This window comes from Triticum dicoccoides, chromosome 5A (assembly GCF_002162155.2).
Source record: "Triticum dicoccoides isolate Atlit2015 ecotype Zavitan chromosome 5A, WEW_v2.0, whole genome shotgun sequence".
Taxonomy (NCBI): domain Eukaryota; kingdom Viridiplantae; phylum Streptophyta; class Magnoliopsida; order Poales; family Poaceae; genus Triticum; species Triticum dicoccoides.
In genome coordinates this window covers 631,300,162-631,312,928 of record NC_041388.1, presented here as the reverse complement: position 1 = coordinate 631,312,928, position 12,767 = coordinate 631,300,162, and the positions used below count along the sequence as shown (strand labels likewise).

General features: G+C 45.4%; 3 protein-coding genes across 4 annotated transcripts in view; all 3 read left to right on the top strand.

The window, feature by feature from the left end:
• Positions 1-626: 626 nt before the first annotated feature.
• On the top strand, positions 627-4,425 carry LOC119303589 (chromatin remodeling protein EBS-like). Of its 2 annotated transcripts, none has more exons than XM_037580721.1 (5): positions 627-817; positions 1,556-1,904; positions 2,620-2,688; positions 3,410-3,557; positions 4,116-4,425. In XM_037580721.1, the coding sequence occupies exons 1-5, from the start codon at positions 730-732 to the stop codon at positions 4,140-4,142; spliced, it is 681 nt and encodes a 226-aa protein (XP_037436618.1). In that variant the 5' UTR covers positions 627-729; the 3' UTR covers positions 4,143-4,425. The 2 variants fall into 2 exon arrangements, with proteins under 2 accessions (XP_037436618.1, XP_037436617.1); XM_037580720.1 differs by having other exon boundaries at positions 4,113-4,425.
• A 307-nt stretch (positions 4,426-4,732) lies between these two features.
• On the top strand, positions 4,733-10,179 carry LOC119303588 (probable GTP-binding protein OBGC2). Its single transcript, XM_037580719.1, has 9 exons — positions 4,733-5,378; positions 5,482-5,573; positions 6,433-6,516; positions 7,722-7,799; positions 8,026-8,226; positions 8,336-8,443; positions 8,900-8,974; positions 9,090-9,274; positions 9,673-10,179. Exons 1-9 carry the CDS (start codon positions 4,760-4,762, stop codon positions 9,755-9,757), a joined length of 1,527 nt encoding a protein of 508 aa, XP_037436616.1. The 5' UTR covers positions 4,733-4,759; the 3' UTR covers positions 9,758-10,179.
• A 255-nt stretch (positions 10,180-10,434) lies between these two features.
• The window catches only part of LOC119303587, a 47,373-nt gene continuing 45,040 nt past the window's right edge, over positions 10,435-12,767 (top strand). The window contains exon 1 of the mRNA XM_037580717.1: positions 10,435-10,558. The gene's annotated coding sequence lies outside the window, so the exon portion shown is untranslated. The remainder of the gene's footprint in view (positions 10,559-12,767) is intronic.

The following is a 12,767-nucleotide window of genomic DNA, read 5'->3' as shown; positions in this document are numbered from 1 at the left end:
CCAAATTGCAAATTCAGCCAACTTGCATATATTATCTCCAGCCCAAATTATCTGTCTTAGATTTTTGTAAACACGAAAGTAGTATCTAACACTAAAACATGTCTAGATAGAGATGTTTCACAGCTGACTCTTCATACGCCTCTACTAAAAATGCGCCATATCCATCGCTAAAGGCCCTGTTCGGAACGCATGCAGCTTGTCCAAACCAGAGAAAACCGAATTCACGATGAAGTATATCCGTTCAAAAGTTGGATGTTTCGTTTTGTTCAAATGAAATAGACCGTTTAGTGATTTAAACGATCTTATATTAGTTTACAGCGGGAGTATTTGATTTCAAACCTTTATGTATTCTCGGCACCTGAAGAAACGACCCGTTTCTTGGTGTGCGATGTCTGCATTCCCAGCAGGCCACCATCGGTCACTGACCACCGTCCGATGGCGATAACGGTGGGCCCCACCCTCCGGATCGGACGGCGGAGGGGCCGCCCGCGCGGCGCCGGTGGGCGGGCGCGACGCGTGGTGGAGCCCTGTTGGAGTCCAGGGAGACCGAAAGAGGACGAGAGCGAGAGACACACACGCGCACAGTCACACCGAGCGAGAGAGAAAATAAAGGCGGCTCGTCGGGCTCGCGCAGGGCCGAGAGAGAAAAAAAACAGAGAGAGCTCGCTCATTCCCATTCCCATCCCCATCCCCTCCCCTCCCCTCGTCGGAGCCGCGCCGCCGCCGCCCATGTCAAAGACGCCGGGGAAGACGCCGCGGACACCCAGGCGGATCCTGGAGTCCTACACCATCAAGGGATCCGACGGCGTCATCCGCCGTGAGCCCTCCCCTCCCCCCTCTCGCCCCCCGATTCCTCCGTTCGTGATTCCAGTCCAGTCCGGTCTAGTTTGTTTCCGATATTTTTTCGGCGGATTTTCGGGTGCCCGGGCGGGATTGCTCCGATTTCGACGGGTTTGGGGGGCCGCGGTCATGCCAGATGTAGAATCTGCACTCGCGCCCCCTAAAGAAAAATCTGGTGTTAGCAAGTCGTGCATCCTGAAATGGTCCTAGCATGCTGTAAATCCTGGAGCGTTCTTTAATTTTACTGCTTTGGTTTCTTAATCTACTTACCTTTGAACATTCGGGGGAGACACTGTCAGTCAAGAACTGGGGTTAAGCTGGATTTGGGCTTTAGCAGGGTTAGTTAGTGTCTTCTTTATATCACTCGGATTAACACTTACTCCCCAGTATGCACATGGAGCTGAGGACTTGAGAGTAGCTCTGTCGGCCGAAACCCTAAAAGCTTATCTTTGGGTACAATGTAAGTCTTTTTGCTAACCCAGCCAAAAGGATTATGATGGGAGGTTATGTGGAGGCTTATCCTAGGCTGCACAACTTGCATTTCTTGTGCTGAAATTTCCTCAGTTCAGGATGTTGGCGGCAATAGTTCATCGTAAAGTGTGATAACCTTCTGCCATATCAGTCCTGGGGCAATTAAACATCGCTATCCTAGTCTTGTTACTACTACTATCCAGTTTTAGCTTACCATTTAAGTCCATGGTCTGTTTTGTTTCAGCTGGGGACTCTGTGCTGATGAAGGCGCCCGACACATCAAAGCCTCCGTATGTGGCCAAGATTGAGGAAATCGAGGCAGCAGGACCTCGGGGCGCAAATGTCAAGGTTAAAGTGCGCTGGTACTACCGACCGGAGGAGTCCATTGGTGGGCGCAGGCCATTCCATGGCGAGAAGGAGGTGTTCCTCTCTGACCACCAAGATGTGCAGAGTGCTGATACCATAGAGTGCAAGTGCAACGTCTACAGCTTCCGGGACTACACCAAGCTTTCTGCTGTCAATCCTGAGGACTATTTTTGCCGCTTCGAGTACAAATCAATCACAGGCAGCTTTGTGCCTGACCGCATAGCTGTGTAAGAATTTAAACGAGCCTCTGTTTTTCTACGGCACATCTTACTACTCCCTCTGTAAACAAATATAAGACGTTTTAGGTCACTACGTTAGTGATCTAAAACATCTTACATTTGTTTACAGAGGGAGTACTTCATAATTTCATTATTTTGCTAGCATCTTTAGACAACTAGTTTGATGCTGAAGGCAGTTGAGCAAAGTGTGCATTTCATTTGATGGTGTTGAGTGAGTCATTGTTTCTTACTTTCTTACAGTTTCCTCCGTGGCTCTAACCTATGATTTTTTTCCCTCTAAAACCTCTGGCTTTGTGCCCCCATGGTTGATAATTGATAACTTGTTCTCTCGTTACCATGAGAGATGGGTTTATAAGAGATACTCTCTACTGTAACCCTATTACTACTCTCTACTGTAACCCTATTACTCCTTTTGGGACATAATTCACTTTGTTTTGGCTATGCTCTGTTGTGCCAGATTGAACTAGGTACATGGTTTACCGGTAATGTTACTGCAAAGTCTGAGTCAGGGGAGCCTTTATAAGACCTATCTTGCAGATTTTGGCGAAACTATATCTTTGCTCTCTTGTAGCGCTCTTTGATTAACATGCATATTACCTATTAGGATACATCGTATCTCTCTTTTATGAAAGACAAGACATGTTTAGTTTTTTATTTGTACTAATTAACTGCCTTTCCATCTCTTATTCTAACAACACAACAGGTTTTGTAAGTGTGAGATGCCATACAACCCTGACGATCTTATGATCCAGTGTGAGGAATGCTCTGATTGGTAAGTTTCAGTTGATGCATTCGTTTAGTTTCTCTATACCAGAATGGTTGTAACGTGGAGACTATCTTGCATTTGTGTCATTCAATGAAGTCAAGATGTTCAGCATCCTATTACCTTTGTAAAAGCATTTTTTCTCACTAGCAGCAAAGCAACTAAATTTCACAGGTGCAAACTACACAACCGATTAAGGGGCTCTAGCAGGCTAAAAAGTTAATCTACCACTGGTTACTGCAATTTGGTAGTCTGATACTGAACATCAGAGAAGATTAATTAGTAATAGTAGTTCATTTTGGGCCGAGTGTTGCATAGTCAAATTCCTGGCTTCATGCGTGATTGTTTGAGCTCATGCATGTTTATAAAAGTGTGGAGACAAGGTGATTTGGGCAAAAAGTACTTGGAATAGATAGCGATTCCGTTATGTGATATCCACCTTTGAGAGTTGCGCTTTCAAGTTCTTGACCTTTTCAAAGATTGTATGGTCTTTACATGCATTTAGTTTCTGCAATTAAAAATTGCATTACTCCTTTCAACAGAATATTTATAAATTCAAATAAGATAGCTAGTTGAGAACATTATAGTCTTTCTTCACATACATCATCCATTTTCATGTATCAGCCGCTCTGTAGCACTTTCAGCTTTTCTGACCATTTTGGCAAAACTAGTATATCTTTGAATAGTAGTTCCAGAATATCTTGTTGATGTCCTGAAACATTGTCCCCAGGTTTCACCCTGCTTGTATTGGAAAGACCATCAAAGAAGCAAAGAAACTTGAGAATTTTACATGTGAAGGTTGTGTTGCTGAAAATGGAAATGGAAATGGAGTCAAGAACGAAAATTCCCATGAATCTACAGGCGAATCAGACGAGAAGGTAAGTAATTTGATGCTTTAATTGATTAAATTGTTGCTGCATTGATTCTTAATTTGTATCACTAGCAAAACCAACGATGCATAGGATCTTCTAATTTAGTGGAAGTAGGCATAGATGATCTTGTATTTTCTTTCCTTTTGATATAGCTGTCATGTATTGTTGGAGGCGCAGTGGTGAAGCACTCCCCACTTGTGCCAAGAGGTCCTGGGTTCGACGTGGCCTCTCTGCATTACACTGTGCAGGGGTAAGGCTTGCCTCGTATAATCCTTCCCCAGACCCCACCTGGTCCGTCCTTTTTAGATAGCTGCCATGTTTCATTGTAGGTACAAATAATTGCTTAAAACCAGGGGCCCATCGGCCATTGGGACGCAAATGAATGGAAATGCATGAATGAATAGAAGAAACACCAAATGGAAATGCATGAATAGAAGAAACACATGAAGAACAGCAACGAAACCTAGCATAATTTATAACGAAACTTGACATAATAATTTTATAACGACTGGTGGCATGCTTTTATGAGTTGCGACTAATTCATCTCTGCCCTACATTCAGCAGGTGCAGTCGAAGCGGCGACGGCGGTGAAGGCCAAGGCGATCTGGACGGGAGTCCTCCATCTCTTCACGCATGTGATGCGGTGGATGTACATTGCTGTTTCCAGTTTGATGTAGAACGAACCTGTATTGAGAGTCTCTTCTAGAGTCTGGCAATCGGCCAGTTTGCGACTTTGCATATCCATGTGGACCTACCTGTTAGATGGAGTCATTTTTCTCTCTTCTTTTTTCCATCCCCCTTGTGTTGACATGGACAATGGTGTGGTTGAACGTCCTTTCTTCATTGACTAGAAAAGAGGATTTCAACTTTTTTTCTTCTTCTTTTTTGATTTGAGGGGCGAAAACAGGTATATCAACGACGCTGCGGGTAGGAAAAAGTTTTTACTTTTTTGAGGGAACAAAAAGCTCAAACTATGTTTTGTAGACAAAAAAAGTTCAAACTATCTCTCGCTTGAGTGAGGAAAAGGCACAAACTAAAGCCCCGGACGTCGAGCTTGAGGCGTGGCAAATTGGCCCAGTACGAGCGCACCATTATGGTCCGAGCCCACGGGCCGCGCCTCATCAACGGCCCATAACTAAACCCCGCGGCGGCTTATCCCCAACCCCGGCGCTGCACTGACTGACACCACCACCAGTGGCAGCACCCCAATGGCGACGCTCCTCCTCCCCTCCCACACGGCCAGCCACCACCGCGCCGTCTTCTCCGGGGGCGCGCACCACCACCTGCTTCTCCAGCGGGAACTTCTCAGGGACGCCCTGCTCGCGCCGAGGCGCAGGCCGATCGCGGTCGCGTGCCGGGCGGCGTCAGCGGCGGCCAGGGCCAAGGCTCCCCCGAGCGCATCCCCGCCGCCGCAGGCGCTAGCCAAGGAGGCGCACAAGTACTTCGACCACGCGGTCGTCAGCGTGCGCGCGGGGGACGGCGGCCACGGCGCCGTTCTCAACATGCCGCCGGGCTCCTCCGCGGACGCGGCCACCTCGAAGCCCCGCGGCGGCGGCAGGGCCGCGGACAAGGGAAAGGCCAAGAAGGGCAGCGGGAAGAAGGTGTCGTTCAAGCGGAACTACGACGGGTCCGTGTCGCTGCCCGTGGGCGGGCACGGCGGCGACGTGGTGCTGTACGCCGACGAGGCGGAGGAGTCGCTGCTGGGGTTCCACGCCAAGGCCCGGCACTGCGCCAAGAGGGGCGGCAACGTCGGGGCCACCGGCACCCTCAGCTCCCGGATGCACAACGGCTCCGCCGGGGAGACGCTCAGGATACCCGTGCCTGTAGGTTTGTAGGCCTGCTGCTGTGAACGCGGAGCAATTTTTGCTTGTGGCTCTGTGAGGTTAGGCGTCTGACTCTGATGATGCCTTGCCTGCTCACTGAATTGCAGGTACCGTTGTGAGGCGCAAGAAAGGGTCTGTTCTTGCCGATTTGGCTCATCCTGGTGATGAGGTGCTCATCGCTAGGGGTGGACAGGGCGGGGTGAGTTGGTAGATGTTAATCTGTATCGTCGTGTTAGAATGTTAAAACAGAGTGACTGAATTTCTGTCTGCAAATGCGTACGACACTTGGCAAACATTTCCACAACTATGCTAGGAGCCATGGGTTTTGCTTCAGCAATAGCAGACCCAAGTTATTCCTTATGGACAGCACAAATTCTATAGAGCTTAGTAACCATTTCACGATGATGCTCTGGTTTATGGCACTTGCAGGAAAACTGTGTAAACTGCTTGCGAAGTATCGGAGTTAACCAATTTTAACATGTCAAGACGCATTTGTGTACTTTCAACACACTTAAGTTGAATCGTTCTACCCCTGAAAACCTGTATCTGATAATATACCCAAAGTGCATTCTGAGGGCTGTATCAGTGTCTATAACTAGATTGTTACCGGGTACGATTGCGTTACCAACGGATGGCATTTAGGACAGTAAAATTGAGCCTAATCCCAGCCCTCGCACGCCTCCTTCATTTTTGGCCATCCGTTTTAGTGACTGAGGCGTTTCTGACCGTCGGATCTGCTGTTTCTTACGACCTCCACTGCACGTTAAAATTCCTGGCCCAGTTGTCCTAAAGGGCTGCTGCTCCGGGAGAAAATCTGAGTTTGTCTATAACCAGGTGGGTATGGAGACAATTGCAAATCTCACTGTGACTAGTTGAGATGGCGATAACCATGCCTATTCCTCTGAATACAGATTCCAGTGTAGCTGAGTATGTGAGTACCTCATGTAAAACAGTGTAGTGGACACTTTTCATTGTTTTCTGATATTCTTTTTCATTTGGTATGATACATATGCTTGCTATCATTATTATGGTTTTACATATTTACTTCACTTTTGCAGATCAGCTTGATCGATGCGCCCGATTACAAAAGAGGGAAAGCCATGGCTTTATCGCCTAATGTCATGCGTGATGTTACTGATAAGGTAAGTTGTTACCTATGAAATAATCCTGGATTTGATGGTATATATTCGATGCCATTTTTACCAATAGGTTGTCTTATTAGGGTCATTAAATCAGGGAAGGATTGATCAGAACAAAATGCTCTGTGTTTCTTATAATGCACTGCTTGTTTAGTACTCCCTCCGTAAACTAATATAAGAGCATTTAGATCACTACTTTAGTAATCTAAACGCTCTTACATTAGTTTACGGAGGGAGTATTTATTTTTATTTTTGAAGAAAACGCAAAAGCTCTGCATCTCATTATATTGAAAAGGCAGGAACAAAGTTAATTACATGCCCAAGCAGGGCAGGTAGGAAACATTAAACACAACAAAGGCAAAGGCGCTGCCAGGATGAATCAGTGGACATCCCAGCCTTCAGGTTGACAGGCTGCCAACCCAGCTGCTCCCACGCGCAACCCTCATCAGCGATGTCCCTAAGAAGGACGTTGGAGTCCAGGCGCATGTTGTCAAAGGTGCACTTGTTCCTGTGCTTCCAGATCATCCAGGACGTGGGGAGTATGGTGCTTGCAAGTTGCAAGGGCTTTGCGCCGTTCCTTCAGAGTCCTCTGCTTTGCAACGTCCCACCAGTCGATGAGGGCTTCGGGCCACAGGAGGGGGCATGGATCCAGGAGAGGTCTTTGTGCCAGACGATCCTGTAGAACAGTCAGTCCACAAGGAGGTGGTGCATTGTCTCCAGAGTTTGGCCGCAGAACATGCATGATGGGCTGTGCGGCATGTTCTGGTGAGCGAGCCGCTGAGCGGTCCTGCAGAGAGGTTCATGGTGCTGCATTGTTTAGTGTTTATGGTTACTCTAGTTCTACATAGATAATAATACCACTGGTCCATCAGAGAGCATAGTACAATCTAGTTCTCTGCCTCCACTCGAAGTTCTCGCACGTCTAGCAATACTGTTTACATGTCTCCAACTGATGCGATGCCCATCGCAAATTGGTAATGAGTGATAAACAAACAGATGCTCCGCCGCTAATGCCAATGAGTACATAAGAATTCTTTAACAGTACTGTACACCAAATGCGTGGTATTCGGTGTTATCTGATCCTATCAGTATAGTTTAGGATTATCCAAATATTTCAAATAACAACATCTTTATTTGCTGACTAGATTTCTCCATTTTCACCTCTACTTTTTTTGGGTGTGATTTTGTCTCATCTCCTTTTTCTGTAGGTATTAACGCATGGCCAGCCTGGTGAGGAAATAAGCTTGGAGTTAATCTTAAGGGTGGTTGCAGATGTTGGCCTTGTGGTAAGAGTGTTGCACTGCTACATAATGGATTCTCTCTCTCTTTTTTATTAGGAAAAAGGTGTTCAGATCATTTTCTATATACAAGAGTCAAGAGATGACTCTGGGTTAGAAGGGTTGCAGTTGCTAAGAGTCCCTTGTTGGATTATCAGGTCTTCAAGGCTTGCTTCAGATCTATTTCTTTGGCATATCGCAATGTTGGCCTAATCGTCTTCATTTGCATTTTCAGGGACTTCCAAATGCTGGAAAATCAACACTTCTATCAGCTATAACGCTTGCACGACCAGACATTGCTGATTATCCATTCACTACATTAATGCCAAATCTTGGCCGGCTTGGTGGAGATCCCACTTTAGGGGCGTTGCAGTTTTCCTCTGGAGCAACATTGGCAGATTTGCCGGGTCTTATTGAGGGCGCTCATCTGGGCAAGGTGCCGTTTACCTTTGTGTTATTTGCACAATGTTTGTTTGAAGGTGTCGTCTTGTTGCTTCCCGTGGTTAGCCTCTGTGGATTTATCATGTGCTTTAATTGCACCGCAGGGTCTTGGTCGCAATTTCTTGAGACATTTGAGGAGAACGAGGGTAATCGTCCACGTCGTTGATGCTGCTGCTGATGACCCTGTGAACAATTATAAGATTGTCAGAGAAGTAACTAATTGCTTTCATCATTCCCAAGTCCTATTTTGTTTTGAGAATTGCAATGACATTCACTATATAATTTGTCCATAGCTATAACCCTGAACCTGGAAGCTACACTAGCATCAGTAGTGGGACAGTTTGTTATTTTTTTTTTCATTTGTTGTTAGCATAATCTTATTGCCCTTTGTATATAGGAAGTCTAATCAATAGAACTAAAGGGAAGGGACTGATCAGAGTAGCGGCACTTGCACCAACAATTCTGTTATCTGTTAAGTATTAACTATTAAGATCTAGTTAGTTGGAACTTGGTAGTAGGATCTGTAGGATAATAGTTGCTTTGCTAAGGGATTGCAAAATCTTATTTCAAATGTAAGCCTTGTGAGAAAACTGAATCATATGTCTATGTTTAGTTTCTCAAGTATAGTCTCAATGTTGAATGATCATCTGACAATCATCTCTGTACAGGAATTAAGGATGTATAACCCCAAATACCTGGAGCGGCCTTATGTTGTGGTCCTGAACAAGATTGATCTTCCTAAGGTGCAATTTCCTACTTAATTTGGATCAAACTATGGTTTCCCTGGTTTTTAGCATTTAGTTTTCTAGATCTTTCTTGGCATGATTGGTGCCCTAACAATGTTTTTCTCCGTTGTAGGCCCAAGATAGGTTATCTTCATTGGCACTTGAAATATCTTCAGTAGGCTGTGGAGAATGCCATGACAAAAATGCCAGCGAAGGAAAACTAAATGAAAACTTCAACAGACACCATACCTCAGAAGATGATGATAAGGAACTTGGAGACTACCCAAGGCCTCAGGCTGTAATTGGCGCAAGCGTACTGTAAGTCTTCTCACCAGACCAACTTAACACATTCTTTTACCATGTTCACTTAAACAGCTCGTAAATCTGTTGGTCTGCTGATCAATACAAAACCGCGCTTTGCTTTTCCACCTCATCTCTTCTGGGGTCTGGGGTGCTTGATATATTGTATGATCCGATCCCTAGTGCATGGGGAGACTAATATTTGCTGTTTTCATTTGATATTTGATTAATTTGTAAGCCTCCTCATGTGACACTTGCATTATTATCACACCATGAGTTTTCTCGTACACTGCTTCAAATGTCCTCAAGTTGTACAAATTCAACACATTTTCCCCTTTAATTCACTCGGTGTCGCAAGAAACTGTTCTCTTCTTCTGTTATAAAATGTCATTTCCGTTGTTTTCCTGCCCTTGCAGGAGGCACATCGGGATCGACGAGATGCTGAAGGAGATAAGGACAGCCCTGGAAAAATGCTCTGATCACATGTTACCAGGACCATGAATCTAAAAGCCTGCACGCTTGGAGCCCTTAGCATCAGTCCAAAACCCAGAAACTATCGAGCTTTTGATCGAGTTGTTCTTCAACAGCAGCGGTTTGCGACACTGTTGGCAGTTCCTGGAGTACAAGACCACCACCAATCTGATTGTCCGAGTTGTTGACGCGGAGAGCTTGAGCGTCCGAAGCAGCTGCAACCATCCACGCTGGCTGTGCCTATTTGGCTCGTCACACTGCCATATAAATAAAGGGAGAGAAAGAAACTAGCTGTATGAAATTCTGAAGAACTGATGGGGACTCGTACTACCTACTGCTAGTAGCTACTAGTGGAACTCATCATTTGTAATTATTTCCGTCTGCTTTATTATTAGTATTAGTATAATATGACAAAGCTTTGGCCATTCTGTTCCAGTTTTGATTCACAATCACATAATGCCACTTTTGACACACGGCGAAACCTGACACAAGGACCGGTTCCCACCAACCCCGCACGTTTAAAAGGCGTATATAAATGTATGTATGTGTCACTAAAGGAAGGGAAGGAGAATCTTTAAAGTGGTAAAGATGAAGATTTTGGGGTGGCGACCGGTATGACATGCCCATCAATCAATATTTCTGAGTCGTCTTTCATACTACTACTACTACTACTACTACTACTACTACTACTCCGTACTATACCACACTTGACACTTGGTGGGTAACCTAGGTCATATCCGGATTCATCTCTAGTCGGGTGCTCAGCTCAGCTATGCGGAGGTCGAGGGTTTCTCAGCAAGATTGGACTCCGTCCTCCTCCGCCCTCCCCAGGTCAGTTCCTTCTTGTAGATCTGCTCTGCTCCCTGGGTTTGCGCTCCGCTGTGTATGAATCTGCTTGAGTGCATCCACTGCGCTGTGAGGACAGCTTTTTGTTTGCCGCCATGATCATAGGGGCACTCATGATTATTTTGTGACCCTCCGTGTTGAAATCCATCTAAGCTTGCGACGAGGGTCGCGCGCTGCCGGTTGGGTTTCGGTCTTTCGGAGCTGCTCCGCGGACCGAGTAGCCCCCGCACCACACTACGTGCCGCCGTTGGCTCGTTTGTTGATTGCTCGTCCATATGAAGCCGGGTACGTAGTAGGATAGATCCAGTGTGCACTAGATTAACTAGGAAGACGCCCAGATGTTCCGAGGATCCAGAAATCTGTTGTTAAGGGAAGAAAAGGCTCGTACGTATTTCTTCTTTTACGGAGCAATTTTAACATGGTCACCCTTACCGAACGGACATATTCCAACGGACTTTACGGAAAGCATGAATTACTCTCCCTCTTACCCCCTCTTTTCACATGGAAGGTAAGAAGGTAAGATTAATCAAACCCACTATTTAATGAAATCAACGGTTCAGATCTATTATATATTCTTACCTCTTATGTGAAAAGAAGATGTAAGAGCGACCATGTTAAAAAACCCTATTTTTCATGAGATTTTTTAATACTTTTTAAAATGATTTATCACCTAAACTGATCGTCCAAATTACAAACTGTTTTCATCGCGTCAAAATCCTTAAAATTAGATTCCATATTAATAAGTTTCGAGAACTTCTTTTCTAGCGCAACTTGTATTCCACATACGAACTAACTAGGACTTGTACCCACTGTTGTAACATACTTGTACCCCCCACCCCCCCCCCTCTCAAAAGAAGGCCGAAATCATTGTTCAAACCTTGTCAGAAAACCTTAGCACGAAATGACCTCCCTTGATTTTTAGTACGATTTTACCCTTTTTAGCAACGCCAAGACTTGTGGCGTTACTGCCCCAAATAGAAACGCCAAACCCCCGGCATTTTTGGCTTGGCCCACGTAGATCCATCCAATTTAATGAAATCATTATATCTTCCACAACCTCCTCATAACCAGGACTTGTAATCCTAAAAAACGTAGGACTTGTAAAAAAATGCCAACACTTCCTCACCGTTGTGAACAATCTCACCATTCACAAATATCGTCTTGTCAGCATAATGAACATTCATGATCCTCTCCATCTAAAAAACAATGGCATCGTAAGTACTTACAAGTATCAATGACAAATCTACCACATGACATACAAAACAAGTTAGAACAATTTCTAATACTAACCCTAACCCTAAATTCTAACATTAACCCTAACCCAAAACCCTAAGCTTTGTTCATTCTCATTACTAGCACTAACCCTAAACCACTATTGGACCAACCATACTCATTACTAAACATCACAAACATCATACTAGTCACAGTATCAACAATTCAAGGATTATTTTTGGGAGAAATCTTCACAACTAGGGTTAGGAGTCACATGAACAAACCATCCAAATATAACACTCCATCCAATCAGAACTTGGGAGGTGAAGGAGGTTACCTCTAGGAATGGAAAAGACACACAATCCATGGACAAATGCCACCGATTTAGAAGGATTTAAAGGAGGACCGAGTGGAGGAGAGATAGGGGAGATGGTTGCAACTTGGGTGGGGAATGAGGAGGAAGATTGTGGGGGTGAGTGGTGGGTGAGAGCCCCACCTGCGGCCCTGGGACCACTTACCTATTCAGATCAAAAACACCAGGGGATCAAGCCTTTCTAGCAACATGGTATGGTCTAGCGTTTCTTTCTGCCACGTTGGCGGCCAACACCATTTCGGCAAGGCCAGCAACTGTTGGGAAACATTGCATGGAAAACAAAAAAATTTCTACGCACACGCAATGATCTATCCATGGGGATGCATAGCAACGAGGGAGAGAGTATGTCTACGTACCCTCGTAGACCGTAAGTGGAAGCGTTTAACAACGCAATTGATGTAGTCGAACTTCTTCGCGCTCCAACCGATTAAGTATTGAACGTACGACACCTCCGCGTTCTGCACACATTCAGCTCGGTGACGTCCTCTGCCTTCTTGATCCAGCAAAACGGCGAGGTAGTAGATGAGTTCCGGCAGCACGATGGCGTCGTGACGATGATGGTGAAGTGATCTCCGTAGGGCTTCGCCTAAGCACTACAAAAATATGACC

Excerpts from the sequence above, each read along its gene's own strand:
- LOC119303589 (XM_037580720.1), top strand. The coding sequence starts at position 730 with ATGTCAAAGACGCCGGGGAAGACGCCGCGGACACCCAGGCGGATCCTG. Across the intron at positions 2,689-3,409 it reads TGTGAGGAATGCTCTGATTG|GTTTCACCCTGCTTGTATTG; the intron begins GTAAGTTTCAGT and ends CATTGTCCCCAG. Across the intron at positions 3,558-4,112 it reads CAGGCGAATCAGACGAGAAG|CAGGTGCAGTCGAAGCGGCG; the intron begins GTAAGTAATTTG and ends CCCTACATTCAG.
- LOC119303588 (XM_037580719.1), top strand. The coding sequence starts at position 4,760 with ATGGCGACGCTCCTCCTCCCCTCCCACACGGCCAGCCACCACCGCGCC. Across the intron at positions 5,379-5,481 it reads CAGGATACCCGTGCCTGTAG|GTACCGTTGTGAGGCGCAAG; the intron begins GTTTGTAGGCCT and ends ACTGAATTGCAG. Across the intron at positions 8,975-9,089 it reads ACAAGATTGATCTTCCTAAG|GCCCAAGATAGGTTATCTTC; the intron begins GTGCAATTTCCT and ends TCTCCGTTGTAG.